Source organism: Phasianus colchicus, chromosome 5, assembly GCF_987193195.1.
Source record: "Phasianus colchicus chromosome 5, bPhaCol1.hap1.1, whole genome shotgun sequence".
In the NCBI taxonomy this organism is placed as follows: Eukaryota; Metazoa; Chordata; class Aves; order Galliformes; family Phasianidae; genus Phasianus; species Phasianus colchicus.
Genome location: NC_143440.1, coordinates 6345973 through 6372905, shown reverse-complemented (window position 1 = coordinate 6372905; position 26933 = coordinate 6345973). Strand labels below are relative to the sequence as shown.

At 46.2% G+C, this 26933-nt stretch overlaps 3 protein-coding genes across 10 annotated transcripts in view; 1 reads left to right on the top strand and 2 right to left on the bottom strand.

Moving 5' to 3' along the window:
* The window catches only part of IGHMBP2 (immunoglobulin mu DNA binding protein 2), a 35015-nt gene extending 31412 nt beyond the window's left edge, over positions 1-3603 (top strand). The window contains exons 13-15 of one of the 2 annotated variants that reach the window (XM_031607339.2): positions 685-1518; positions 1866-2050; positions 3104-3602. In XM_031607339.2, the coding sequence (XP_031463199.2) occupies positions 685-1518; positions 1866-2050; positions 3104-3301 (1217 nt within the window). In that variant the 3' untranslated portion in view covers positions 3302-3602. Of the gene's footprint in view, positions 1-684; positions 1519-1865; positions 2051-3103 lie in introns of both variants that reach the window. The other variant, XM_031607340.2, reaches the window with a different exon arrangement.
* Positions 3604-4657: 1054 nt separating this feature from the next.
* SYT12 (synaptotagmin 12) lies at positions 4658-11224 on the bottom strand. The gene is made up of 8 exons (XM_031607359.2): positions 11057-11224; positions 9478-9542; positions 8296-8489; positions 7598-7975; positions 6536-6751; positions 6318-6438; positions 5983-6116; positions 4658-5378 (listed from the first exon to the last, which is right to left on the bottom strand). The coding sequence occupies exons 2-8, from the start codon at positions 9512-9514 to the stop codon at positions 5205-5207; spliced, it is 1254 nt and encodes a 417-aa protein (XP_031463219.1). The 5' UTR covers positions 9515-9542; positions 11057-11224; the 3' UTR covers positions 4658-5204.
* A 1965-nt stretch (positions 11225-13189) lies between these two features.
* PTDSS2 (phosphatidylserine synthase 2) overlaps positions 13190-26933 on the bottom strand; it is a 36146-nt gene continuing 22402 nt past the window's right edge. For 2 of the 7 annotated variants that reach the window (XM_031607358.2, XM_090140233.1), the window contains exons 7-12: positions 25743-25856; positions 24430-24548; positions 23608-23722; positions 21272-21417; positions 16500-16685; positions 13190-15682 (exon numbers count right to left, since the gene is read on the bottom strand). In XM_031607358.2, coding sequence (XP_031463218.1) covers positions 15538-15682; positions 16500-16685; positions 21272-21417; positions 23608-23722; positions 24430-24548; positions 25743-25856 — 825 coding nt within the window. In that variant the 3' untranslated portion in view covers positions 13190-15537. Of the gene's footprint in view, positions 15683-16499; positions 16686-19660; positions 20516-21271; positions 21418-23607; positions 23723-24429; positions 24549-25742; positions 25857-26933 lie in introns of those variants that run through there. The other 5 variants (XR_016466632.1, XR_016466634.1, XR_016466633.1 and 2 more) reach the window with 5 other exon arrangements.

Genomic DNA, 26933 nt, shown 5'->3' with positions numbered 1-26933 from the left:
AGCTCCATGTGCTGTCCAAGCAGAGCTCTGTTCTTTGTGGGGCATGAGAGATGCTAGTAGCAGCACCCAGGAGAGTTTGTTGTGACCACATGGATCAGCTCAGGGGATGCCCATCCCTCTGCAGCCATTCCAGACCCAGCAGGAAACCCTTTTGCTGCATCAGAGGCTGGGCACAAGCAGCCAGGCTGGTCACTGCAGCAGAGGAGATAGCAATTCCTTCCCCACTGACCTTCTCTTTATCCTCTGGGGCTGGAAACTCAAAAGCTACCCCCACTTCCCCTCTTAATAGCTGAGCCTCACTGAGTCATCTTGGCATTCACTAGCTCTTACTGCTTCTCTTTGAGAAAATAGCCCGAGAGTAGCATCAGACCTTGCAGAGCTGCTGTTACTATCAGCCCTGTGTGCATGGCTTGCGGGCAGGTAGGGGGCATTGCATAGAGTGCCTCCTGCACTTTACCCGCAATTCTGCCTTCAGGTGAGCCTTTCTCAGCCTGACCTCATGCCCTAGGCCACCTAGCAGCACCTGGGGAACATTTCTCCTCCCCACATGCCTTGACCCTGGGATGGTTGAGGACCCCACTGTGGCTCCCAACTAGTCATAGAACAGGAGCCAGCCCTGCACCACACCAGCCTCAAGAAGACTCTCTAACATCTGTTTGCTCACTCCCATTGGTTTTCCTGCAGGCGAGGTGGGTTTTCTTGCCGAGGACCGACGGATCAACGTTGCGGTGACGCGTGCCCGGCGTCACGTGGCCATCATCTGCGACAGCTGCACGGTGGGCAGCCAGGCCTTCCTCGCACGGCTGCTGGAGCACTTCAGGCAGCACGGCCAGGTGCGCACGGCCTTTGAGTACCTCGATGACCTTGTCCCTGAAAACTACTCCCACAGAGGGAAGCGGCAGCAGAGCACCAAGGCCCCTGCAGCACCCAGCCCTAAACCGCAGCCAGCTGCAGGGAAGAAACCCAAAGCAGCAGCAGCAGCTAATGCAACTCCTCAAAAGCAAGAAGCACATTGCTCTCCTAGCACAAGTAGATCTGGGGGGGAGAGCCCAGGGACAAAAGGTGACACAAACAAATTTAAAGCTGTGCTGGAAGCCTTCCTGGAGAGTGGCAAGACACAGTTGGACTTCCCCTCATCTCTCAGTCCGCATGACCGGATGCTGGTCCACCTCCTGGCCGAGGAGCATGGGCTGCAGCATGTCAGCATTGGGGAGGGCACAGACCGCTATATCAGTGTTCGCAAGAAGGAGCTTGGTCAGACTGTGGTTGCCCCACCTGCAACCCCCAGGGAGCAGCAGCACCCTCCTCAGCCACAGGACTCTAGTGGGGAAGCTCCAGCCCCTGCTGAGCCAGGAGGAAGAAGTGAGTGGTCAGGGAAAGTGGACCTGAAAAGGCTGCACCTGGAGAGAGTTCAGAGGGAGAAGGCCAGGCGGGAGGAGATGGTGAAGAAAGAGCAGGAGTCCAGCGCTGACAATCGGGGCAGCAGCAGCAGGAAGAAGGACAAAAGCGAATGCAAAGGTAGGTCCCTCACTTCATAGGAGCAGGAGATTGACTGGAGGCTCTCAAACATGGGGAGAGAACTGAGAAGTACCCTGCCCCTCCTAAACACGGAGGTAGGGGTGAATCGGAGCTGAGAATCCTTGTCACAGCCAGGTGTGGTCCCTTCCTCTCCCCCAGCCACCTTCTAGCAGAGGGAGACCCTCAGCTCCCACGTGTGCCTTTGAGCATGAGCCAGAGTTCAGTGTCACAATGAGTGCCATGAAGTCTCTGTCACTGCACACACTAGCTCCAGGACTTTGCACTGCCTGAGTCTCGGAGTTATTTGGGTTTGTTAAACCTCTGCATCTCTTCTGCCCTCTACCTAGGAAAAGCAGCAGCTAAAACCACAACAGACAGTGCATCAGAGGAAGATATAGATGCTCTGATTTCTGCTGCTGTTAAAACTGACAACACCTGTGGCTTCCCCCGCTGCAAAGCCAGTGTCACAACCCTTGGCCAGTTCTGCCCACACTGCAACAGGCGGTACTGTCTCAGCCATCACATCCCAGAGGTATGCACAGGGCCAGAAAGCTGCCCGGGGTCTGGAGAGGAGCAGGATGCGCCCAGCAGAAGGGCTTTAAGTGAGAGCTCCGCAGGCAAGCTTTCCTTGCAGGGAGCTTAAAGCCAAACCATCACTGTCAGATGTTTTTATAAAGGTAGAAGGGGCTGTCACATGGAGGTTCTGCACACCTTCTCCTGAGAGCTTTCTCTCTCCCCCTCCACCCTTTGCTTTTTGCCGACCCTTCCCATTGCCTGCCATTTCCATTCTGGTGCTGAAGCAGACTAGTAGGTTCAATCTGCAGGGCTGGAAGCTTCATGGTGAGCCAGCCTTGGGCTTCAGCCCTGCAGTCAGAGCAGACATGGCTGGGAGGTGATGAGCTTCCATTCATCCATGGCCTCCTGTTCCCACCACTCCTCATCCTGCATCACCCAATCATAGCTCTTTGTCTCCCAGGGCTTAACAACGTTTAGCGAGCTGACCTATAAATCCTCAGCATAGATTTTCCCCTTGTCAAGTACTATCTGTTTCCATGGCAAAGAATAGTTGTATTTATGGTCATTCACAAGCTGGTTGGGATATAAATTTATTTCCTGCAGAATCACCTCTCCGTGCTGAATTGTAATGAGAAATAATTGAAGGGGTACAATCCACATCATTGAGTTTTTCTTACTTTTCAAAGCTCAGCCCTTTTTCTGCATGTTGTCAGGCCTTGGTGTCAAATGACCGAGGATCTCATACCCATGCCTTGTGTGGGTCAGCACTTACCTGGAGCCACCTCAAAGGAGCCAGAACCTCTATTCAGAAAGTGTTTTTCCCCTCGCTTCCTCATCCTTTCTGTATGGGTCCCTTCCCACTCGGGTCATTCTGTGATTTGATGGACTCAAGGAATGCAAAGCAGGTGGAAGAGGAGCTCTGGGCTCCAGTAGTAGAAGCTGCTGATTCATAGAATCATTAAGGTTGGAGAAGACCTCTAAGTCCCACCATCAACCCATCACCACCATGCTCACAGCCCATGTCCCTCCATGCCACACGCAGTTCCACCACTGTCCCCTCTCTCCCTAGGTTCACGGCTGCGGGGACAAGGCCAAGGCACATGCTCGGCAGTGGATCAGCAGGGAAGGGATTCTGTACCCTGGGAGCAGCCCCAAGGAAAGATCCCTGGACCCTGCCAAGAGAGCCCATCTCCAGCGCCGCCTGGACAAGAAGCTCAGCGATCTGACCAACCAGCGCAAGAGCAAGAAGAAAGGCAAGGAGAAGTGAAGGAGCTGATTTTTTCTTTCTGGGTACTTGAAGCCAATAGGTCGGACTGCATAAAGCAAAGATGCTGCTAAAGGGTGGTGGAAAATGGGAGCTCTTGTTTTAGGTGGTAGACAGCGTGGAGTCAGCACCATAGCTGCTGAACAAATAGGCACTGGGGCCTTTCAGTAGGCTTTCAATAGGCACTTTCATTTGTCCCAGTTATCCTTATTGACAAAGTAAAGGATGTACACAGAGAGGCTGCAGCATGCCAATAAAGATGGATATTAAAACACTGAAAGCAATCAGCTGTCACTGTGGCATTTCTCTCTGCTACTGCAAAAAGGTAAATATCTTCGGGCAGTGAAAAGCCCTGGGTGCCATTCTCCTTCCCACTGTGATCCCTAATGTGCACTAATGTCCAAACGCACAAAAAAAACCAGCAAAATCCCACAACAGAACCTTCTCCTCATCCCTCAGCAAACTGCACTGGCATTCCCAAGCAGAGCTGCTCTGAGCACAGCCTTGGTTCGTACCCTGGTCCCAGGGCCAAGGGACAGTGGCAGATGGGACATGGGGGCTTCTGGAGGGAGGAATGAGGAGGAGGAAGAGCCAGCATGTGGGAGAAGGAAATCTGGGCACCTAGGAGCTAGGGGGAAGAAGCCTGCGTAGGCGAATTGCAAAATAAAAGTCAGGCAGAGGAGCAGAGAGGAAAATCGGTGCCAGCTCAGGCTACCACAATGAGGTTATCTTTAATCAGGCTGAATGGCTCATTCACACTTTTTTTTTTTTTCCAGCTCAAGCCATTCAAGGAACCAAATCCCCTCCCCAGCTCACCCCACAGGTGAACTGGCAGAGCCATCACTCTGGCAAACAGCCCCCAAAGAGCCCTAGGGTTCCCTGTTGGCTTCCTGCCAGCAACCTGCAGGCTAGGAAAAGCCGAGGGACACGGCCCCAGGGCATCCTCTGCCCCATGCATCCCTCCATCTGTTCACCTCCGGAAAACAGAGGGGGAATTGGTTCCCCAGAGCAGCAGATCTTACCAAGAAGACCTCGTTTGGGCTGGGAGCCCAAGAGCAGACGGCATCAAAAGGGCTTTTTCTCTCCTTTCCCTGTGAAGCTTAAAAATCCAAAATTTGGGGGTGTTTCCTATTTCTGTAGAACTGCCCTGCTGCTAGGAAAGCCACAGGGTTAATTCAGCTGTGAAAAGGGGTTGGGGTGACCACATTTGGCCTTTAGGTGATGATTCAGCCTGGACCTGGCCTCAAATCCATGAGATTTAGGGACAGACACCCCTTGGCAGCCAATAGGAAAGCAGAAATTGATGCTGCTAGGAAAATGATGGAAGAAAAAAAGAGATATGTAACAACAACTTTTTTTTTCTACTATTATTTTTCCCTTTTTCCATGGAATTTGGACAGTTTCAGCCCTGGTGCAGTGCACCGAAACTCCTGTGAAACTCAACAGAAAGACCGCACATGCTGAGAGAAACTGCACCATGCCAGCACTTTATCACACCCCTCTGTTTTTCTCCTTGCTTGTCCAAAAATCTTTCCAAAGAGTCCCATGTCCCCCCCAGAAGCCTCAGAGGGCTGATCTGGAGTCACCATTGGTTTTGGGAGCCCAGCAGAGGGCATGCAGGATGCTGAGGAGCTTGGCTGGCACCCAGACAGCAGTTTGGGGAGGATTTTGCTGGTTTTGGTCCATCTTCGACTGGTCCCTCAGCAACCCCCAGCGCATGCGGATGAGGAGAGGCATGGACAGGATTTTCTCCATCCTCCTCCTCCCATTGGAGGCTTCTGGTAGCAGGATGCTCCGGCCACCTCTGACTTTTCACCTCCAGACATGGCACTTGGCCACTGTGGCCAGGGCAGAGCTGGCGTTGGGGCACAGGGTCCAGGGTGCGCAGGGTGCCCCCACCAACAGCCTAATTCCTCCGCAGCGGGTGCCACATGGACACGGGCTTCCTCAGCGTGGCCAGCATCTGGTTCCAGTGGGTGATGCCCATACCGCTGGCTGCTGGGCCGATCAGGACGTGACCCGTGTTGTCAGCATGGCCATCCTCACCACTCTCAGCCACCGTCACCCGCAGGGACAGGTCCTGCAGGGGTGCATGCAGTGATGGGTGTCAGCACTTACCGCCCCCTGTACCTCTTGCACACATGTACCCCCTATACTATCCCAGACTTACCACCCCAGTAGCCATACCCTAGGTATATATGTTCCCCTACATACCCATCCAGCTCATACACATACTACTACATCCTCCCCATGTAGTAGAAAATTACATATGCACATCCCCACACACAGCTATAGCCTTCATGTATACATCCATCCCATACTTATTCACCACCTTACTTCCCACGCATCCCCTAAACCCATATATGCAGCCACCTACACACACAAGCACACCCCATACACATACATTCGTCCACATATCACACATACCCATCTCTCCCAGCAGCCATACCCTATGTATTACACAATATCCCAATATTTACCCATCCCCCTGCATTGTCCATACCCAAAAATCATACATGTTTATCCCTACATGCACAGCCATACTCTATATGTGCCCATCTCCCATACCACCACATCCCACTGAACCATATATGCACAACCACAGCTCCTATGACTCCCATTCCATCCCAGGAAGTCCTTACTAGCACAGGGATTTGGGGTCCCCAAAGAGTAACGGGACAGACCTGAAGCACAATGGCCGGCACTGAGAAGATCATGGCCTCATTGAATACAGGGTTGGTGTCATCCCTCTTCACCGCTGTCTTCTTCTTGCTGATCTTCCTCCCATCCTGCAGCAGGTAGACTTTGACAAAGGGGTCTGCTCAGGGCCAAGGGGAGAGAACAACCATGGTGTTAGCCACACTGAAAGCCATCCCAACCCACCACATCCCAATCCAGCAGGATTGCCCCCAAACTGGTTTTACTTCAACAAGCACTCACAGAGAGTTGTGGAATGTACCAGGACAAACAACTATGTCCAACCCAAAGCTCTGGGGCCTTTAGCTGGCCCCACACTCACCTGCAGTCCCCTTGCCATTGCTCCAGATGAGGTTTTTGGCTTTGACCACCACCACCGTCAGCCGCTCAGCTGTGGGCAGGTAGCTGAGGGAGATCAGGATCTCCCCCACCGTGTCAACTGTCTGCAGGACAGAGCATGCCATCACCCACCGGATGGGATGAGGGAATGGGTGAAAACCCCCAAAACCCCAAAGCACGAGGAGCATCACCCCACCTCACCTTGTTCATGTCCTGCAGATAGAGCCAAGCGCTGAAGGGACGCACAGTCAGGTCCAAATCAGAGAGCTTGAGCTCCGCCACGCCAGTGCTGACATTCCTCTCATCCTCATCAATGCCAAAGACAGAGAAGCGCAGGCTGTCCTCCTCCAGTGCCACGGGGTCCAGCGGGATGGAGAAGCGCTCATCGAAGGCCACGGCGTAGGCGCTGCGCTGGATCTGCGGAGGAGAGAGTTGGAGAAGGGCCACAACCATCACCATCGCAATCCCTCCCTAAAACCATGGCAACATTCACTGGGACCTCAACACTGAAATCCTTGGAGATGATCTCTACTGTCAGTCCATTTTTAATGCATGGTATGACCAATCCCTGCAACCCCAAGGGATTCAAGTACCTCTAGGGGAAAAGCAGATGGGCAGAAGATTTGCTTTATAGCAGTGATGACTCCCAGCTCACAGCCTACATTGTATTTTTGGGATAACTGGATGAATGCTACTATAGAAATGTTAGCTATTATTGAAGAAAAAAAAAAAGGTAATGCAGAAATTAAAGGAAAAAAAAAAAAGATTGTCTTCGTAACTCAAGATTGCAAAAGATGGTAAATAGGGCTGTTGAATTATAAATAATGATGCTAAATAATAAATATCTCTGGAGCATAAATACTCAGCCTGATCTTTGGATGTAAAAATGGTCTTTAAAGGGTGCCAGGAGGGTATTTCACTACCTTTTTGGGAACCTCCGCCCCCATGGAAGTGGGTTTATTCAGTGGGATGAGCTCTTTTCAGGAACAGTTTGATGAAATGAAGCTGCGGGACCCAAATGCTTTGCAAAATCCCTCTGCGAAAAGCAGGTGCCAAAAGGAACCTGGGGGGTGCTGTTTTCCCAAGGGGGTGTTAAATAACAGGTTTTGCCCCCAAAAGTGGTCATGCTTGCAGAAGGAGAGGAGAATAATGAGATCATCCTATTGCCTTTTTACCCAATCCTGCAAAACTTTTTGGCCACCCATCGCATGCAGAGAGGGGAAGCAACCATGCAGGATTTCCACAAAAACCCGAGGAGCTCACCCGGGAGATGCCAACAATCTGCTCAGCAGGCAGCAGGCTGATGCGCATGAAGCAAGATTCAAAGCGGGCATCCTCCTTCTCCAGCAGATCCTTGCCCTGCAGTAGGGTGACATGCAGGGCGGCTGCCTTCCCATCGTACTCCATGGCCACCTCCACCTGCCCCACGGTGAAATCCTGCCCGAAGTTGTTCCCGATGGATGAGACAGAGTTGAGCGAGTCGGCTGAGATGGATTTCTTCAGGGGGCCATAGGGGGCCAGCCCCAGGTCCCTGCTCATCAGCTCCAGGCTGCCCAGCTCATTGATGCTCTCACAGGTGTCAGCACCTCGCAGGCTGGCTTTGCGGCTAGGCAACGACTTCGAGCCCACTGCTGCCCCATGCTGCCAAGAGGGAGAAGCAGGCAGTGAGTTCACTCCCTCTGCGTACAACAGAGGACAGCCTGGATGCTCCGTGGCACTTTGGGATACCCAATGGCTTTTCACAGAACTACAGAATCGTTAAGGTTGGAAAAGACATTAAGATTGTCTAGTCCAACCATCAAATCATTATTACCATGTCCCTAAATAGCATCACAAAATCATTAAGTTTGGAAAAGACCTTTAAGACCATCATGCCCACTTAAAGCATTCCCCCACTGCGCATATTACAAGAGGAATGGAGTCAAGCCCAACTTTCCACCTGCATTCTTTTTATTTTTTACCTTGTGCTTGATGTCTGAATACGCCGTCCCATACTTCTGCTCCAGGTAGCGGTAGTCATAGTTGGGGAATGGAGAAGGTGCAGGGTAGCTGCCGGAACGCCAGAGCTTCCACAGGTTGACAGCTGCAACGCCCAGCAGTGCCAGCGCTCCTGCCACATAGATGCCGATCTCCCAGCGTGGAGGGCTGGCGGTGGCTGCGAGGGGACAGGGACAGCATCAGATGTCCCAAGGAGGGGAGCTTGGCCACGTTGTATCCCAGCTGGGAGCTCATCCCACAGGATCAGCTGGGAATCAATCATTGCTGCCCCCATTGGCGCGTTATGAATGGTGTTCAACAGCAAATTGCAAGCACAAAATCGGAGATTTTGGCCCCAGGAGGTGAGGTGAGCATGTGCCAGCTCTGCTCCCCACGGCACTGGAACTCACTACACCATCCCCAGGGTGCAGATCCATCCCTCTCAGACACACCCAGCATTCCAATTGGTGCCATAGGGGAACCCTGACTGCTGGCTGGGATGCTCAAAAGAGCCACAAATAGGAAAAAGAGGGGAGGAAATGCTTTTGGAAACAGGGGGAGAAAAAAAAGCAAAAAAAAAGCAAGATCCGATGGGACGATACACAAAGGAAAAAAGCCCAGCTCAAGGCTGCAAAGCAGGACGCGGCAGCCCTACAAGCAGCTGTTGCTGCATTGCAGCAGCCTCCATCACCCGAGCATTAAAGCCACACGGATGGCTCGGCTTAACGAGAAGGAAAGGAGGAGGGGAGAGAAAACAAAAGGAAAGAAAAAGGAGCTTTGTGATCACTAAGCTGCCCGGGACTCTGCAGTGCTGACTCCTGTATCATGCCGTGGTGCTCCTGCCTTGGGGCCAGACAGAGCCGGGCAGAATCTGCATCCCATTGCAGTTTTGTCCCCCAGAGCAACTTCAGCAGGAAAGCTGAGCCAGAAGTGAACAGCCGCTTGTACCAAACTGGGGCCAAAGAACCCCGTCCAATTCTTGTTTCTGGATAACTCCAGGTATGAAGCCTGGTGTGCTGGAACTTGTATCTGCCCACCTTTTAGGGTAGAGTGCTTAATATTGGAAAGTTTGAGATTTAAAGACAGAACTGATGTTAGGAAATTAAACTCCTTCCTCGTGCACACACACAGCCCTCCCCAGCTCTGCAGCCCACAGCCATACTCACCACTCAGCTGGTATCTGCCCATGTGCCCACTGTCCATGGCAGACCCTCCCCACTATCAGGACAGCCTACAGTGCACAGAGAAAGCAAAGTAGTAGAAAAGGACAATGATGAACACATTGAATCTGCTCAGCCCAGACTCCAGAATAGCCCCAAGGATTGGACTGAGAACAGGCTCAGTTTGTGACACATGTGGGCTAAGCCAAGAACACTGCAGCCTCACGGGGACTTACCCCAAACTGCTTCTTTCTACCTGCTGGATAACCACCTTATCTAAGAAGTTTCATTCCTTTCAGTGCTTCCTTGCTTTTTTTAAATAGGAAAATCAAGGAATTAATTTTTGGGAATGAGCTGCTCCACCAAAGGGCAAGCACCCCTTTTAAAAATACTCCAGTTACTTCCAAAGCGTTTCTCCCCAGTTACCATTTCCTGAAGGGTTGATGGGCAACTTTTGAGGCATCCCTCAGAGCCACCAGGTCAGATTGAATGAGATTTCCCCATCAGCTCCTCCTGGGCATGGAAGTGAAGGAACAAGGAGAGCTCAGGAGGAGAGGTTCAGCCTTATATACTATCCCAGCACCTTATCAGACTGCTGGCACCTTTAGGAGCCACGGTGGGCATGGGACAGCTGCTTGTGGCGACGAGGCAAGGAAAGACACAGCAGCATGTTGTCCTCTGGGGGAGGTAAGTATCTGCCCCACGTTGGAGGGACGACACTTTTCTTGCTTCTGTGACCACCCGAAGTCAGAAGCTGCTTGCACAAAACCCTATGTGCACCACGAGTAAACCCAGGAGGCGTTATAGATCCCCTCCTGAGGAAGCTGCATTCCCCCAGTCGTCAGCTGTGGACCAAGGGGCAGACTGAGACCTCGCTGCCCTTTCCTCCAGCACCGTGCCCGGCTCATCCCCACACCCCATCCTCCTCCATCCCTCACCGTTCCCTCCTACCAGAGGAGCAAAGCCCCATCTCACCCTCAGTACGCCAGGAGGAAAAGTAGGATCAAGTTTGCCGGTGGGTTTGTTGGTAACAAAACTACGAGTACAAATAAATTCAAAACGTAACGCTGAGCTTTGGGCTCCATCCCTCGGCCGCGCTCAGCTCCAAACTCCCGACGTTACTGCTGCAGAGCCCCCCGGCTGCCCCCATTTTACGCCCCGCGAAGATGTGGGGCTCTACGGGCAATACCTGTATGGTATACCCCGCTATGGGTTCACAGCTCCGTGGTTCTACATTGGAAATCTGCTAAGTGATGCTGAGCTTTGCACCTCGGTGCCCGCTCACAGGTGCGATGAGCCGGGCGGTCTCAGCACCGCAGCCCCCACGGGGAGCATCTCCCGATGTACCCCCGGTAGAGCAGGATCTGGGTTTCCCCGCCGCGGGGATGCTGCGGGGTGGCGGAAGGATGGCGAGGAGCTCGGGAAGGGGAACCGAAACACAGCCCAAAATCACAGAGGCGCCGCTGCGGGTAAACCCCGGCAGCACGCATTCCCTGTGTGGGGATGCCGCGGACACGACCTGCCAAGCCCCCCCTCCTTCCCTTTCTTTCTCCCCTCTACCGCCATCCCGAGAACTGAGACTCACCGCTGTTTTGAGGAGAAAAAGCTCATTTTCCAGCCGAGCGAGTGATGATGGCGGTCGGAGCAGCCGGAGCGGGGACTGCGGGCGGGGCGGCCCGGCTGCACCTGGGGGGGGTTCGGCCCCGCCCGTCGCCCGCCTCCTGCAGCCCCCGGCCCCGCTGGGGACCGGCTGTTGCTCCCCCCGCCCCTTCCTCGGGTTGGGATCACCCCCGGCTCCGGCCTCAGCCCCAGGGTCCCGCATCCTCTCCCACCTCCGGCATCTTTCATCTCTGTCCCCCCCGCAACCCGCAGGGTGTTCCCCTGCTTCAGGACCCGCGTTCCCTCCTCCCACCTCTCCCAAAGGGACGCTCTCCACCTTTTTAGGGGCTGCGGAATGAAACCGGTCCCCGGGAGCCGAATATTTGGATCCCTGCCTGCCCTTAATGCAGGCTTCCAGGCTGCTCGTTCCTCCCCAGCGCTGCGGGAGAGAAACCACCTCCGTTCTCCTTCCCCTCCCTCGGCTCCTTTGGGGTCGGAAATAAAACCCATCAGCCCCCCTCTCCCTCATCCCAAAGCACCAAGCGACGCTTACTGGGATTTGTCCCCAAAAGCCCTCCCAGCAGTACAGACCCAGAGCTCCGCTCGCTGGCAGGTGCTGCGCGTTGTGGCAAACACCAGCCGGGCATCAGCCAAAGCTCTCCTACACCTGATTCTATGCAGCAGGGACGGAGAGAACTTTCTTTGCCTCACCTGAGCTCCAAAGCTAGAAGTATTTTAAACACAGAGAGACTCACTTTGTTAGAATGGGGAGAAAAATGAATAACATCATGCATGCCATCTGGGGAGGAAGGAAAAGCCGGGCAACGTCTCAGCTGGCACAGGGAGCAGTGTGATGCTGCAAAAGACCCTTGGTTGGTGGGAAAACTCACCACCCATTTCCCACCAGATAATTCCTTTCCAAGGACTAGTGCCCTTTTTTAAAAGGTTCCCGTGATTGGAAAGAAAAACCAACAGACCAAGTTCTCACTGTAGCCCCAAAACGCTATGAATGGGAAAAGAGCTTCACCTTACAGCTGAAACCCTGTGTTCATCCAACCCAAACGCATCCCTTCCTCCCGCTATACAAAGCCCCAGGGAGCGATGGCTTCCTCCCCTAGCTCCCAGAATCGCAACAGAGCATTAATTCTGGCAGCCCAGGCCACCAGCACCCTCTGCTGGGGTCTCGTCCATCACTGACCCCTAGAACGTCATTTTCAACCTAAATCAATCTGGCTGTTTTGGTCACCTCTGATGACCCGAGTTTGGTATCTGAAGATGGATCTGGCTTCGTGTAGGTGCCAGGTAGCCTGTAAAACATCAGCTTCATGTTGCTAGCAAATGGCAGTATATTATCGCTTTTGTGCTTTGCTCAAGCCTTAGGATAAACTGAATAGCAGCATCTCAATGACATCAATTGATAAAGCCTTTAAACGTGAACACTCAGGTGATTCAGGTAGTGGTCAGAACCCAGAATCTCTTGACTGAAGTCTCTCAGCAGCACAGGGAGCACTCAAGAGCACCAACAGATGCTGCATCCTCCCTTGGCTTACTTCCCTGCAGGAACATCACTGCTGCTCCGTCACCTAGCACATACATGCAGGGGAGCACGGGCCACTGTCTGCAGACTGCATCCAGCTTAACAAATAAATAAAGAGTACCTGTGCCAGGAGCTGATGATGATGCCAAGAACAGGTAGACATGACTCAGTGCTTCGCAAGCAAGGACAATACCTATGGCTTCATACATATGGATGTGCTGTGCTGAATATGCCCAGAGACCTTCCAGCAGCTCTGCTCTCACAGCCACAGCTCCATGGCTGTTTGGTGGAGCATCACATCATCAGCAACAAGGAGCCAAGCTGCTGCTACTATCTGTAACACACAGAGGTGTGTTCTGAACAAGACACTGCTGATCTTCCTTGTAAATGCACTGCAATATGCATTCCCGAATTACAAGCGTGGACCAAGCATTTCTAAAATCCATTTTTCTGAACATCTGGACAGGGTAATTACCTTAAGGCACCAAAACCTTTGATAGTCTTTGTACCAAAGGGAATTCAGACCAAGTCCCCTCAGTCCTTGTGAGGTGACAAGCAAGATAAACCAGGAGCATGAACACATTGTACCAAAACACACCAGCAAACACTGCTTTATTATACTGGTTCAGTTCAGACTAACCATAAAAGCTGATAAAACAGAAGTAGACAAACACAAAGTCAGTGTTTTATGTATTAATTCAAAGCTCCAGAACTGTTACTGGGGAACAGGGATTCTTCAGCAGTTGTTTCTGAAGTACCTCAGTGTGTCTTTGGCAGGGTGGGGAGGAGGAGGAAGGTACAGTGACAGATCCTCCTCAGTGTGCCTGTAACCACCCAATTCACAAAACAGACTCAGATGAACGTACTGCAAAGAGAGAGAGTGGGGACCACAGTGTTAATCAGCAGAGAAGGAATGGAAATATACTGACCTGAGCCTGGGACTACACAAGCACAACACACTGGTACAAGCTACCAATCAATCAGTCAACAGTTCCTAAGAATGGTGGAAAGCCAGAAATGAGAACGACTCAGGCTGAAATGGCATACAAATAAATACTTGCTCAACTCAGCACTGTCTGCCCATTTATAAATTTGTCAGCACCTAGTTACATGGCCATTTATTCTTCACTACCTCACAGCAGCAAAATACTATGATTTAAGAGCTGACTTTGAGTTGACTATCCATTGAGCGACTATCCACAGTGAACTGTATGTACTCAAGAACAAAGCCGGATGCTTCGTTCTCAAAATGATCATCCTCCTCTCTGTCTGCTAAGCAACTGGGGCAGCCCCAAGGGCCCATCAAATCTGCTTCATTTGTTGAGCTCTTCAGATGCAACCGAACTGTTCCGTTCACTGAGGACTGCCCTATTGCTGTGTCCATTCTTCAGGGTCAGAAAATATTTAGGTCACTCCATAAACCTAAGAGAAATGCCAGATTTATTTTGGTGGCTCTCCATGTGCAAGACCAAAATGGATTGGAAATGTGGATGTTTACTATCCAGCAGCATCTCAAGTCTCCTGCCACTTAGAATTTTGGGGGCTATCCTTTTTAAATGTTACTGGTGTTATATCACTTTCTTCAGGATAAACACTTCCCTGAAAAACATCTTTCAACAGCCAGATTAGATCATTGTACTTAAACAGTGATACCATTACATCAGTGCCTTAGAGGCCAATGCAAAGGCTTAGAGCATGGGTTACAAAACTGATGCTTAGTTGCAGCACTTACATTTTGGAATAATGACCCTGAAAAAAATGCAGCCAAGGCTCCTAATTTCTTTTCCTAGATGCTGAGTCACGAGCAAAAACGCTGTCTAGTTTGGACTGTAGATCTCCAGTGCTACATGCTGCTCAGGGAAGACTGGATGCACTTCCCTTCAGTTTCCTCTTTTGGCATGGATGGCAGCACGGTAACAGCTGTTTTCTGCAGGACTGCAGAGAATGCCTTTTCCAGCTGGACTCAGGAGATTGCTCAGTCCAGAGTCACCTTAGAAGGGACAGGACAGCTCTGAAGGATGGCAGAACAGGACATGCTTTGTACAGCAGACACCAAGAATGAAATCCTCTTGGCAAGCAAAGTAAAAGAGCTGAGAATAAGGCAAATAACTTAAGACTGATGGAGTAACTCCATTTTTCTGTTAATAATAGATTTTACTCCATGAAGCAAACAGAAGGCAGGCTGACCTTTCTTATTTAAACTTCCCTTACCTTTAAGAGATGACCAAGATTAAAAAAAAAAAAACAGAAAAGCGTAAGGAGAAGTCTTCTGTCTCCCTAGAGCTGTGATAAAACATAAAATTATTGTAAGCTATTCCAGGACATTGAAAGTCAGTTTAGAGAAAGGCAATAACCCCCACATTAGGGGGGTTGTAACAGTAGTGTACTGCATTACATTCTGTGCAAGTAATGCAACTTGTTCACAAGCTTCAGTTAATCTGTTTATCTCGCCACAGTTCTGTTAATTGGTGGTTGAACATATTATATAATCTGACTCCACACCTCAAAGTAGTTTCAGCAGAAGACACAAAATTCATTTCCTGTGCCGTGCATTCCTAATGCCCAAATGTCAAAATAGAATCTCACAGTTAACTGAAAGTAATCTGCCAGATTCCTTTTGCGCTTTGTTTTAAAGCCCCTTGTCTCCAAAACTTGTTTTGCAAGGAAGGCAAGCAGCACACTTGGACGAAGATCCCACCTCATTGCGATGGTGTTGGTTCTGACTTCCCTCTACACAGACTTTCTCCGACTCTGACTAGGTGTACATGACTAGAAAGGGTGTGCATGTCAAAGTGACATCATCTCCTCAAAATGATTTTCACACCTTGGAAAACTAACAGTGAAAATTACAAGTTAGGTAGGTTAAGGTTGAAACTGTCCACCAAGCCAACTTGGGCACTATGAGTTCTTTTTAGCCCTTTGACCACTGCTCAAAATTTCCTTTCCCTTAGTTTGCTCCCATTCTGTTCATCCAATATTGAAGAATGTCCATCACCATTGCTCAAGCATTTGTCCTTTTCATATCTGTGCTCTTGCTTCTGTCGCCTTATCTCCTTATATCGCAACGTGATATCTCTAAAAAGAAAAGCAGATGTGTATCAGTGATGTGAATAAACAGTTTCAACATACTATGAAAACAATAAAGTAACTCTGATCCAGATGCCAGTGCCCTTGGAATACTTAAACCATTTGAATACTTTGGCTGTACATTTCTGAAGTCACTGATGGCACTGATTCACTTGAATTACTACGAACTACTTGCAGTAGTCTGGCTATTTTCACTTCTTTCAGAATCATACCAGCATGTTCAAGATCAATGAGTGCTGCTACTGCACCAGAGATCACCGTAATCATTTCAGCCTTGTGCTGTTTTTGCTCATTTATTTTATTTGCACAGAACAGCGTCTAAACCCAATAGGTTTAAGTTGGCTTACTTGTTGCTCACACAATTACAATGCAGCAGTCTGTTCTTGCAATGAAGTTGTAAAACAACTCAGACTCATCTAAATCACAGCACAAAAGAAAACAAAACACCGATCTCAGTGGCTGCTCCCATTCAGCCAGGGCAGTCAGATGCAATCAGACATTAAACTGTTCATCTGCTTCTACAGCAACAGTAACGTATGCAGTCCCACAAAGACCGGAGCTTACCAGTTTCCCATAAGGAAAGCTGCCAAGATCACACATGGAAAACTCCTTCCTTATTAAATAATTCTTAAGAGAAAAACACTGTAGCTCTACTCATCCAAAAGAGTTGTAGGGTCTCTTCAGGAGGCACTGAAGTCTAATCACAGCCTATATTCAACATCCAACATGCTGCTGAACAGATGTCTAAACATTTTCCTTGAAGACCCAGGCCAGACCTGCACGTAGCACATCAAACTGCTCTTACCGAATAAAAAACCGCCAGGCTGTCCAGGTGAGCACGAGTATAATCCCTAAGATCCAGCACTGGGTAATGTAGAAAGGAAGAGACAGTGTGAGTGTATAGGGATCGTACTTCACAACAATCAGAAACTCCGTGGCAGTAATAGCAGCAACCAGCCAAGCCTGCTGACCCAATTTCTTATGGAATTTCCTATAACATACATAGATAAAACAAAACTATTACCATAAAAGTAGGCATTCAGAGAAATATTCTTTCGTAAAAGAACTGCTAAGGTAATCATTTCTTTCAGCTTCGCACAATTCTAGAAGTCTGGTTTGGATTACATGTACATATGTACATGATTTTCACATTGGTATTAGTTTCTTCTCAGAGGCTCAGAAAACACTTCAAAAGTTAAAACTTCAACATTATTTGATTCAAGAAAGTACTCCCACTTTCACAGTACTAGTAAATCCAATTGTTCAGCCAGCTTGAGATTTGGGGTAAGGTATGAAGTGGGAGCTCTACTCCGTGGTTACTTGTGCAAATACCAAGTCACATGGCAGTAAGTGAATTCAATCCCCATTTAAATGCATTCTAAAACTTACTTCGTTCCCGAACAGGTATTTAATGAGCTGTCACTAACGACCTCTGAGGGGATTTTAAAAGATGAAAGCTTAATAACATGACAACTAGGTAAGACACTAGAAGACACGAGAAAGGTGTTCTTGGGACAAAAATGTGCTTCACATTTAATTCCCAGGGTTTGTTTTTAATCAGCAGCAGAAAAGCAAATCAGAAGCTGCAACGTTCTGTACTAGCCTAGTGAAGGAGTCATCAATCAGTAGTGCTAGAAATTAAACTGCAGCAGAATCAAGACATCTACTCAGAGGCTGTGATGGCAGAACAACAGACTGGAGATGCATTCACTGTCTTCCAGGTCTCCTACCCCTGCATGGGAAATATATAAAAATGAAATAGCTATGGAATGCCTCTCAGGATATCTCAGCACCCCTATAAACAATAGATTATTGCTAGAAATCTTGGTAAGTTGTTTGATCAAAGTTAGCTAGATCCTCTATTTCTTGACCCTATGTCATTTCTAGACTTGACATTTTTACAGCTTACTAACCCATCAGACCAGGCGATTTGTGTATCAGGTATGGTTCGGTTTGGGCAGCACAACACCTCTTCAGTGCCTTGGAATGCACTGAAATCCTACCCACTGTAGCATCACCGGTGTACGTGGGCGTGCTGCAAAGACTGCTGCATCATTTAGATGACTTCCCTTCCCACTAAACTTCTGTTTTTCCACCACCCAGCTTCTGAATCTAGTTGCAGAGGGGCCCAGCCCTTCCTTACTATGGTGTGCTTTGATGTTCACTTTCCTACTAGGCTTCTTCTCTTTTTTTTGTCCATCTTACCAGGTTATTCCACTCCTATTACAGCACAAGATGTGTGTTCCATCTAGGAGTAACTCAGTGCAAAGTGGCAGAATTACTCACGTGGGACAGAGGAGATGGGGAGCAAAGAAATACAATAAACCTTCATTGGGCTGGGGAGAGAGGAGTGGGTATGTTCAGATACCTCTGCGTTACTTTTACGGCATTACAGAATAGAATATTCTACTCTGATCTGTGACTGCTTATGTCTGGCTGAGGAACCAAGCTGCTGAATATTGCAGTGTTCACTGAGTCCTTTGAGCTGTATTTCCTTGACACTTTTGTCTTGCAATGAAAAAAGAGAAAACTTAACAAATCCCTGATCAGGATTGTCCTTGGAGACTGGCTGCTCAGCTAATGCTTCTTTTTTCTAGGTGGAGAAACAAGCCTGTTGACACGCTGTCACCTTCAGCTGCTACACCGCCCAGCTTGCTCAGGTCAGAACAGGCTCCCAGGTACCTCAAACTGTGCTTGGGCAGAGGGAGCTGTGATTGCATGTTTGCTCCCAGCTTCTCTTCCCTTCCTCCCCTCTGTTGCCAGCAGCTGCTCTGGGGAGAGCGCCTTTCCTTTGGCAGGCATTTCCCTTTTGCTCAGCCATATCTGCTCCACCAAATCCCCTTGGATTCTAAGTATCTGAGAAGGAATCTAAGCATGGAAGCAAACAGAGCATCCTTTTCCTCTTCTGTGATGCTTTCCTGAATCCAGAGGAGTCACAGCAAGTCAAGCACACGAAATAAACATTTGCTTTAACATGAGGCCCAAGAGCCACATTTGAAACCAATGCATAAGTTCAAACTACACAAAATGGTCCGAATACACTGGAAAAAGATATATAATACAGTAAACCAAGTATAGATTATTGTTGATGTAGATGGAATGAGTGCACTGCACTTAAAAGTATCCTGTCTAAACCAACTTTGGTGAAGGGATTTCAGAAACTGCTCCAGGTGGATCATCCGGTATGAGATTAACTGGGTAGAAACCAGTTCTAACATGCAGACAGAGAAAAACAAACAGCACATCTCTCACTGCAAAATCAAGCTGCTCAGATGACTGTGTCAGCTTTTTACTTTGCTGATCTGCTTCCTTTTTGGCATCATTTTCTTTCACTAGCCTATGAGATCACACTGACAGAAGAGCTGAAGGTAACCCCAACAGAAGAGCTGCGCAGACACTATGGCTGCTGAGGAAGATTTGGTTTCCTGCCCTTCTACTCATGAAGGTTTTTACAGAAAAGTCCGTCTTTATTAGATGAATGAGTTTAAAATTCATGGCCTTAATGCAGATTGGTGGAAGAGACACAAAGACTAGAAACCAGAAAGGTATGGCAAGGTCAACTGCTACAGGCCTTCCTACTCTGAAGAATTTCTGGCCAGGAACATTTCATGTGGTCAGTCCTCAAGAATTGAGGCAGCAGCATGCAAATTGATATAGGAGCACAGCATAGGTTAAGAGTTAGAATATAGCCTCAAGAACCACTCTTCCTGGAGTATTTCCTTATATGTAGATATTTTGTCAGCACGCTCGCCTTAATCTTCTACCAGCAGTCCTTGAACTGCCTGCAGATTCTAAGAATCCCAAATGAAAAATAGTCTTTTGTATTTGAACTTCACTACTTTCCAAACTAAATGTCACAACAATAGCTGAAGAGACCTGATCAGATTAATCTCAGACAATTTCATTAACAACAAACAAGGCAGTGTGCCACAATTCTGAAAAGGAAGGTCTGTGGAATACTCCAACCTTCGTCCATTAAGATGTTGAGTGCGTTTCCAAAAGGAAAAAGTCATGAATGTTTCTCATGTGCTGTTAGCTAGGAGCTTCCAGTACAGCCTGTTCCTCCCCAGCAGCTTCTCCCTACAACACAACAGCAAGAATCCATCACGCAACTCCACCGAGTTCCTTGGCTCAGTTAAGTTGGTAAAAATGGGGGCAAGATCATCTCTGCTTAGGCAACATGAAACACACAAAGGAATCAAAGTCCAGTTGCAAAAAATATTTGCAGAGCAGGTACTGGGTAAGAACATATGCTAGGTTCTGCCATGTTTCATGAACAGGTGAGGTCAGGTCTGTGGTGCATCAAGCAGAGCCGTGAACCTCAGAAGAGAGGAAGTTAATCATCTTACCCATCAAGAGAAACAGAACACTGGTGGTGGCAATGATGAAGACATGCACTTCAGGATGAGAGTCTCTGCTTGCTTGATGAATTTCTCCAGCTCATTGAGAGAATGGCAACAAACTGAATCAGCAACGAGGCATTGGTGACTGATGATTCTCCTATATTTCAATGCCATGCCATGTGGTCGAATACAGGGCAAAGGAGCTGTTTTTTTCCCAACCCAAACACAAGGACCAGAAGATGGGGGAGTGTTTCTAAGGAAAGGAGCTCACCAATGAGAGGCAGAGACTTCTTCTTACCTTTGAGATGGAGGCACGTCCCAAACCAGTAGGTCCAACACCAAAGGCAGGGGGGCAGCCTGCCACTGCTGAATGTCCCAAAATCCGCCTAAGCAATGTGAGTTGACCCTTCTTTCCAGTTCTAGGAGTCAAAGCCTTGTAATGGAAACTGATCTTCAGAGAATGTTGGAACCCTAAATTCTGAACACAGACACTTTTTGTGTTGGTCAGTGACAGATAATGAATACTTCTTGAAGCCAGATGTTGTCTTAGACTTAAGATATGGGCTCAGGCAATTTGTGACATTACTACTGAAACTTAAAAGAAAATGTGATTTTGAGAACAAAGCATTCTCTGGTCTTTTATGGTCTGCAGAAAAAAGCAGCAAGGACAAATATGATGTTTAAGTAGGAACAGTCTGAAAGTACATGCACTGTTGTGTATGGGTGCAATATTCTTTGCTACAGGGTCTACTATGCTGCAAGAGCGTGCCATGAAAGCTCCAGGGGACCAGGAACAAGCTGGAAGACAGCTCAAGAAAAGAAGCAACTCTAAGAAACAGATTCTGAGTTTAGGCCCTGCTGTCCTTAGAAGGTACTACTAAGGACTATAGTTCCTGGCTATCAACCTGAATATGGAGTTCAGTACTCCTCCACCCACAAGCCAGTGGCACTCCAGCTAATTTACACATCACTGTCTCAAAAGAACAATAATTTTATAAAAAGCAGATGTTAAAAACAGTGCACATGAAATGCCCTTAATAACAGCTCTTCTCTAACCAGATGCAGTCAGAACTTTACCTCCAAACCAAAAGAAAACAAAGAAGATGCTGTGAGGTTGGATCTTTTTGTTCCCAACAAGCTGAGATGGATGCCAACAAGCTGGAGCAAATCAGTGCAAATTCAAAATAAAGCAAGTGAAGATTGACACGGTATATACACAAGAGGACTGGCTTACGGGTCATCCATGAAGTCGTAGATCTCCCTCATAGCCACACCTCCCACATTGACAAAAAAGACAAGCCGTAACAGGACCAAGTAGTGTTCTGGCGGCATCCAAAGGACAAACTTCAAATAAAATGTGTTCAGCTCTGCCAATAAAAACTGAGAGAAAGTACATTTTAATTATATTCAGAAGACTTCACTGAACGAAGCCTGGAATCTCCCTCTATCCCTGCCTCACTCCTCCCCAACTATTTCACTAACTCCACAGTATCTTACTTGGTACCACTGAGCCCACCATCGTCAGCAGCAACAGTGATTTGTTGTTGCTGTTTTTTAATTTTTATTTTTTGAATGTGTAGGGAGAGGTAGTAAAATGTATGCACTTGCACAGGGCAGAGGATGCAACAGAAACCCTGCCAAGCATTATCTCTAGATTTGAACAAGTTTACCAGGAATTTGAAGTACCTCCAAAACGACTTGCAACTAACCCTAGAAGCAAAAACTTGTCCTTTCACTATCATTTAAAATCTGACTTAGGGAACAAAACAAAAAAAGCAAATCAAGAGCCATAAGCAGTTTCTGTATGTTTGCTTCACACTGTTAAACACAGTTATGGCAACACTGCTGCCAAAGCCAACTTTGGAGCTCTGGTTACACGTTAATAGCAAAATATGCTTAAGTGAGCAAGTAGACAATTTCCCATTTCAAAATAAACAATAATAAAAGACATTAAGTGTTGCTTAATAGAGAAGTACATGCAAATACATGAAGCTGTCCACAAACTGGAAGTCAGCTGAAGCTATGCTTTGCTAAAAGAAACATCCAAAAGATTAGTATAAACTCAGGGGAACCTCTCAGCTACAGAACACTCCTGCATCTAAAAACATTATTTCCTCAGAGTGCAAAGAGTTGGATATGTACAAAGGAATCACTGAAGGAAACAAGTACTTTCTATACAGGCATATATATGTCATATATTCCATATATTACAGGAATCTCAGCAAGCCTGTTGCATTATGTGAACTTGTTTTATGTAGCACAAAATGTGTCATTTAAACTTGCATTCAACTGACCAAGTCTTCAAACTGCCTAACACTTCCTGCAGGCACTGCTTTATGTTGCTTCCTTATTTACAGACAGTATACAGCTCCTGAAGCACTCAGATCAGCATTCTGACAACAGTGCGAGATGAAAGAAAGGCAGTGGTGGCTTACAAGCTGACTGATGTGGCTCACTCAGCAAATCTTAACAAGGAACCTCAACAGACAGACACTCAAATAAGCCACCACCAGAATTCATATTTGATATATTTCAAGATGATCAAGTAGGTTGTTTTAGCTAACTCTTTAAAAAACACAAACCAGTTATATCCAGTACCACAGTATTAATACAAAAGCCTATTGTAATGAATGCTCACTGTATCTGGAATCACTAAAAGCATCAAAGTTTTCTGTGGTTATTATTTGTTTCTGTCTTCAAGTTAAATTTCACAGTCACTGAATTGAAATAAACCCAAGTTGCTCAAAACTGAGTCATGCAACATCTCATGGATACCACAGAGGCCAAAGGCCCCTAAGTGACAAGGGGCAAGAGTGGAGGAAAAACATTTTAAAATGCTAAGCTTACCCCCCACATCCATACCATCTATATGATACCTGCAATCATAAAGTGGATGTTAGGAACTCAAGACAATGCATTCCCCAGCATAGCCCACAGATGGCTAAATCAAGGAGGCAGACTGTCAAAGTATTGTAAATGACAGATATGCCAGTCTTTTATTTTGGGTAAACTGCCTTATGTAGACAAACTGGTCAAGCTGGGTACCATTAGCACTGCCACGAGTTCAGTAAAACAAAAAAAATTTACAATAACAGTATTATCTGTTATCAGACTAAAATTACAGTCTGAATAAAAATGTAAAAAAAAACTGCACACTTCAGGAGGCATGCTGTGCAGATAACATACAGCAGACTGAGGCTTCGGTCACATTTATCTCCAGTTGTAACATGGTATTGTATCTGTTTAACACAGAGAGGAAAAAAAACATTTCATCCAAAGCCAATGTTTTTGGTAGGAGGTTACTCACTGAATAGTGTGTAAACTGCAGTTTAAATTGTTCATATTGCTAATCAGTGTTGCATAGCAAGAAAAAATATTTATGCAATGAATCTAGATGGTACTAGAGATGTGGAAACTTTTCTGCAGGATTCAGAAGTGATCTCCTCTTGCCTCAAATAAAGAAACATCACCACACCAGAGCGTCAGCCTAAGTCACCCTTTGTAGTTGCTCAAGGATTACAAAGTATTAAACCAGACCACAGAGAAGACAAGACAGAGAAGTTTCCTTACTACAAAGATAATGCCACAAACTGCTAGCCATCTCCGTAAGCTGGATGCCGGCTTCCACTCAAATTTGACCCAGCTATATGGGGTGAACTGGAAGACAATTCTCTTCATTTTACCTCTGAAAGAAAGACAGAACACACTGTTAGAATTTTAAGAAATGGCAGATTAGAGACATCTACCATCATTTCCATTTCTGACACTGATCCACATATGCAGTAAAATAAGATATTTTGCATAAGAACAATGCTTACTGAAATTATTTTTACTTGGTTTTCTTTCCAGGAAAAGCCTGCTATTGTGCTTATCATTTTAAATTTTAATATATCGCATCCACTGTATGAAGCAGTTCCTCTGTTCTGCTTTGCTGAGCAAGAACACGCTACAGAAAAAGATAACTCACAACTGGCAGAAGAATATATGGGCTTTACACAGTTATTAGTTTAAGTGGTCCAATTAGTATGAAGTTACAATTACTAGGAATGCATTATTTGCATGAGGATCAAATAGATCCTTGCTATAAATAAGAGCCTGATCCTGATTTGGTTTCTTGCTCCTTCAGTTACAATTTCATTTTATAATCTCATTCCCGCAAGATGTCCTCATTCCTAGATTTCAGGCAACGCTCTTGACAAACATGCTTATTTTTAATAATGTCATTTGCAAGTTAAACAACATCATCATTCACAAGCTTCCATGCTGTATCAACTTATTAGATTCTTTTATTCACTTTAACAGAATAACCTATTCATAATCAAGGTCTTAATGCAGAACCCCAAACTTCGCACACTGCTACTGCTTGCAGACTTGCTTTCTATGCCAACCTACTTGTATGTAGGAATGTTCCAAAGTCCTTGCCATTTGTATGTTTTCAAAGAAAGCCAAGAAAGAGTCTTCATCCCACAGTAAATTCCTAATCCATTACATAAGATCACATCCATTATCCACTGAAAGCAGAAAAAATAAGTGATGCAGCATTCCTTCTGCTACAGAATAAACTTCTTCCCACTCACTATCAGTTCATCTCCACATTGTTAAATAATAACTTTTGAAACACATCATAAAAGCATTTGAAAATACTTGTAAGATATTTCTTAAACTTTAGGCTGCCTCCTAAAGAAGTGACTTATCTCTAAACTTGGGATATGAAATAAGTCATTTCTCCTCATGCTATGCCTTTTTGCCAAACGTTAATTCTGGAGATGGAGCCCCTGAGCTGATAAAAATAAAAATAAAAAAAAATCTGCCCTCTTTATTTGAAGAGGAGCACAGTGTTAACTTCCTTAGAAGTTTTTTGAAGACAAACTACCTTGTGCTTGGAGTATATATACAATGTGTATTTACTTTCATAAATACTACAAAGAAGCAAATCATTGCAAGCTTCAGAAAGAACTGTACAAGCTTAAGAATGTAAGAATCAGAGCTGCAGGCCCTGAATGCAGAGAATTTTGATTGCTTTAGTAACCAATTTACATTTCACATGAGCCTCAATAAGAAAAAATAAAGGGAAAAAAAACCTATGCCACTTTAAGCAATAGAGCTTAAAAACACTCACAAGCAATGTTTTATGACATGAACCATTCTGGACTCTGAATGCAAAGACCATGCAGTTTTTCAGGAAGGTCAAACATTAGTGTTTTCAAACAGCTTTTTTTACACGTTATACAAGGACTTCTAAACACTGTAAATTACTGCTTAGAGAAAACAGTAAAGACAGGTTTGCAGAGAAGGAAGAGCTGGATATAAACTGTACAGAGCCTGTTTTCTTAACAGACAAGAAAAATAATTATCTGAAACTATAAACATTAAGGTTTATCTTTCTCTTAATTTCCAATTTTATGGTTTGTACCATCATCAAATATTTGAAAATGTTTGTCTTAGAGTCTCTAGCTGGTATGGAGTGAAGCAAAACAAATACTAAACCACAAAGAGTAACTTTACCATTCCATGGAGAAGTCTGAAATCTTGCAAAATTACAAGTTCAACATGGAGAACAGTCAAAGCCCCTAAGCTGCAGTGTTAAACACTGCTTTTGGTAATGAATATAATATAATTTAGGTCTCACCACTTCCTGCTTCCTCCCTTTAAAATATATACCTCAGTTTAGGAAAAAAAAAAATCACGATTTATGCAGTACATACGTGATCCCACCAACATTCACTGAAGTTTGGAAGCTGGTGTTCCAGACTGTATTCCAGAAATTCAAACATTACACTGATGATCATACACATCCACCAGTCTCGAATCATCAGTGTCTATAAAAGGGAGAAAAATCTTTCAAAGATCTACAATAGTTGCACAACATACTGAAAGCAATTACAAAAATGTTTCCACACTGGACAGAGCAGTACCACACACCACTTACATTAACATCCTTAAGAAATCAAAAACTCCATATAGTATAGAGATACTTCTTAGATTTACAGCTTTGCCAAAGGGTATGGCCAAATTATCTTATTTCAAAACTCATCATCTAAGGAATACGAGAATTCTGAACCTCAAACACAGTGGACACGTTGCATTTACTTACCAGTTACTTCTGCAAATGAATATCATGTATATAGTAAGCAGAAAAGGATCAGGAAGCTCATGAAAATCTTATTTTCATGCTGTGATGATGTAGTAAGGCCTAATTTTTACAAGCCTCTGAACAGCGGGGAAAGATTCTGACAATCAGAGATTATATTAAAACCTATGCATGAAAGAATAAAGGCGGCAGATGGAAATTAATTGGGAAAGAAATTACATTAAGTGAATGAAATTAGTAGGTGCTTGACCACCACAGTAGTACCATTATAATATTGCTCCAAATAAAAGCTTTTCAAAGCCTGCTTAATGCAAACTATGAAGGAGTCACCTGTACTATACCTCAACCCTGATTGTGCCAGGACACTTGGGGATGCTTTGTAACAACTAGTGCATTAGATTGAGCAAGGAAGAGCAACCTGTCCCACATCCAACCTTAAGATTCAGCAGAACAGCAGTGCTAGAATGTATGCATTATCTTAGCCTACTGTCAAAACAAGAGAAACACGAAAACATGATCTGAACAATGCAAAAGCAAATGAGGCCCACAGCAATTTCTGATGAAATAAGCATATTCATTTTCACTACTGCTATTCAGGTGCTTGGAGATATAGCGTAAGAGGCAAAATAAAACCACAAAGAAGGACAATACAAAACCACATGTTCATCTCTACAAAGACAACACACCAAACTTCCAGCTTTTTATAGAAAAAAAATGTTAACCATCAAATAAGACACGTAGCTGCCAGTTTCCCTCTGGTTTAGTAACATAGAAGCAATGTGGTGCATGCTGAGCAACTGAAATC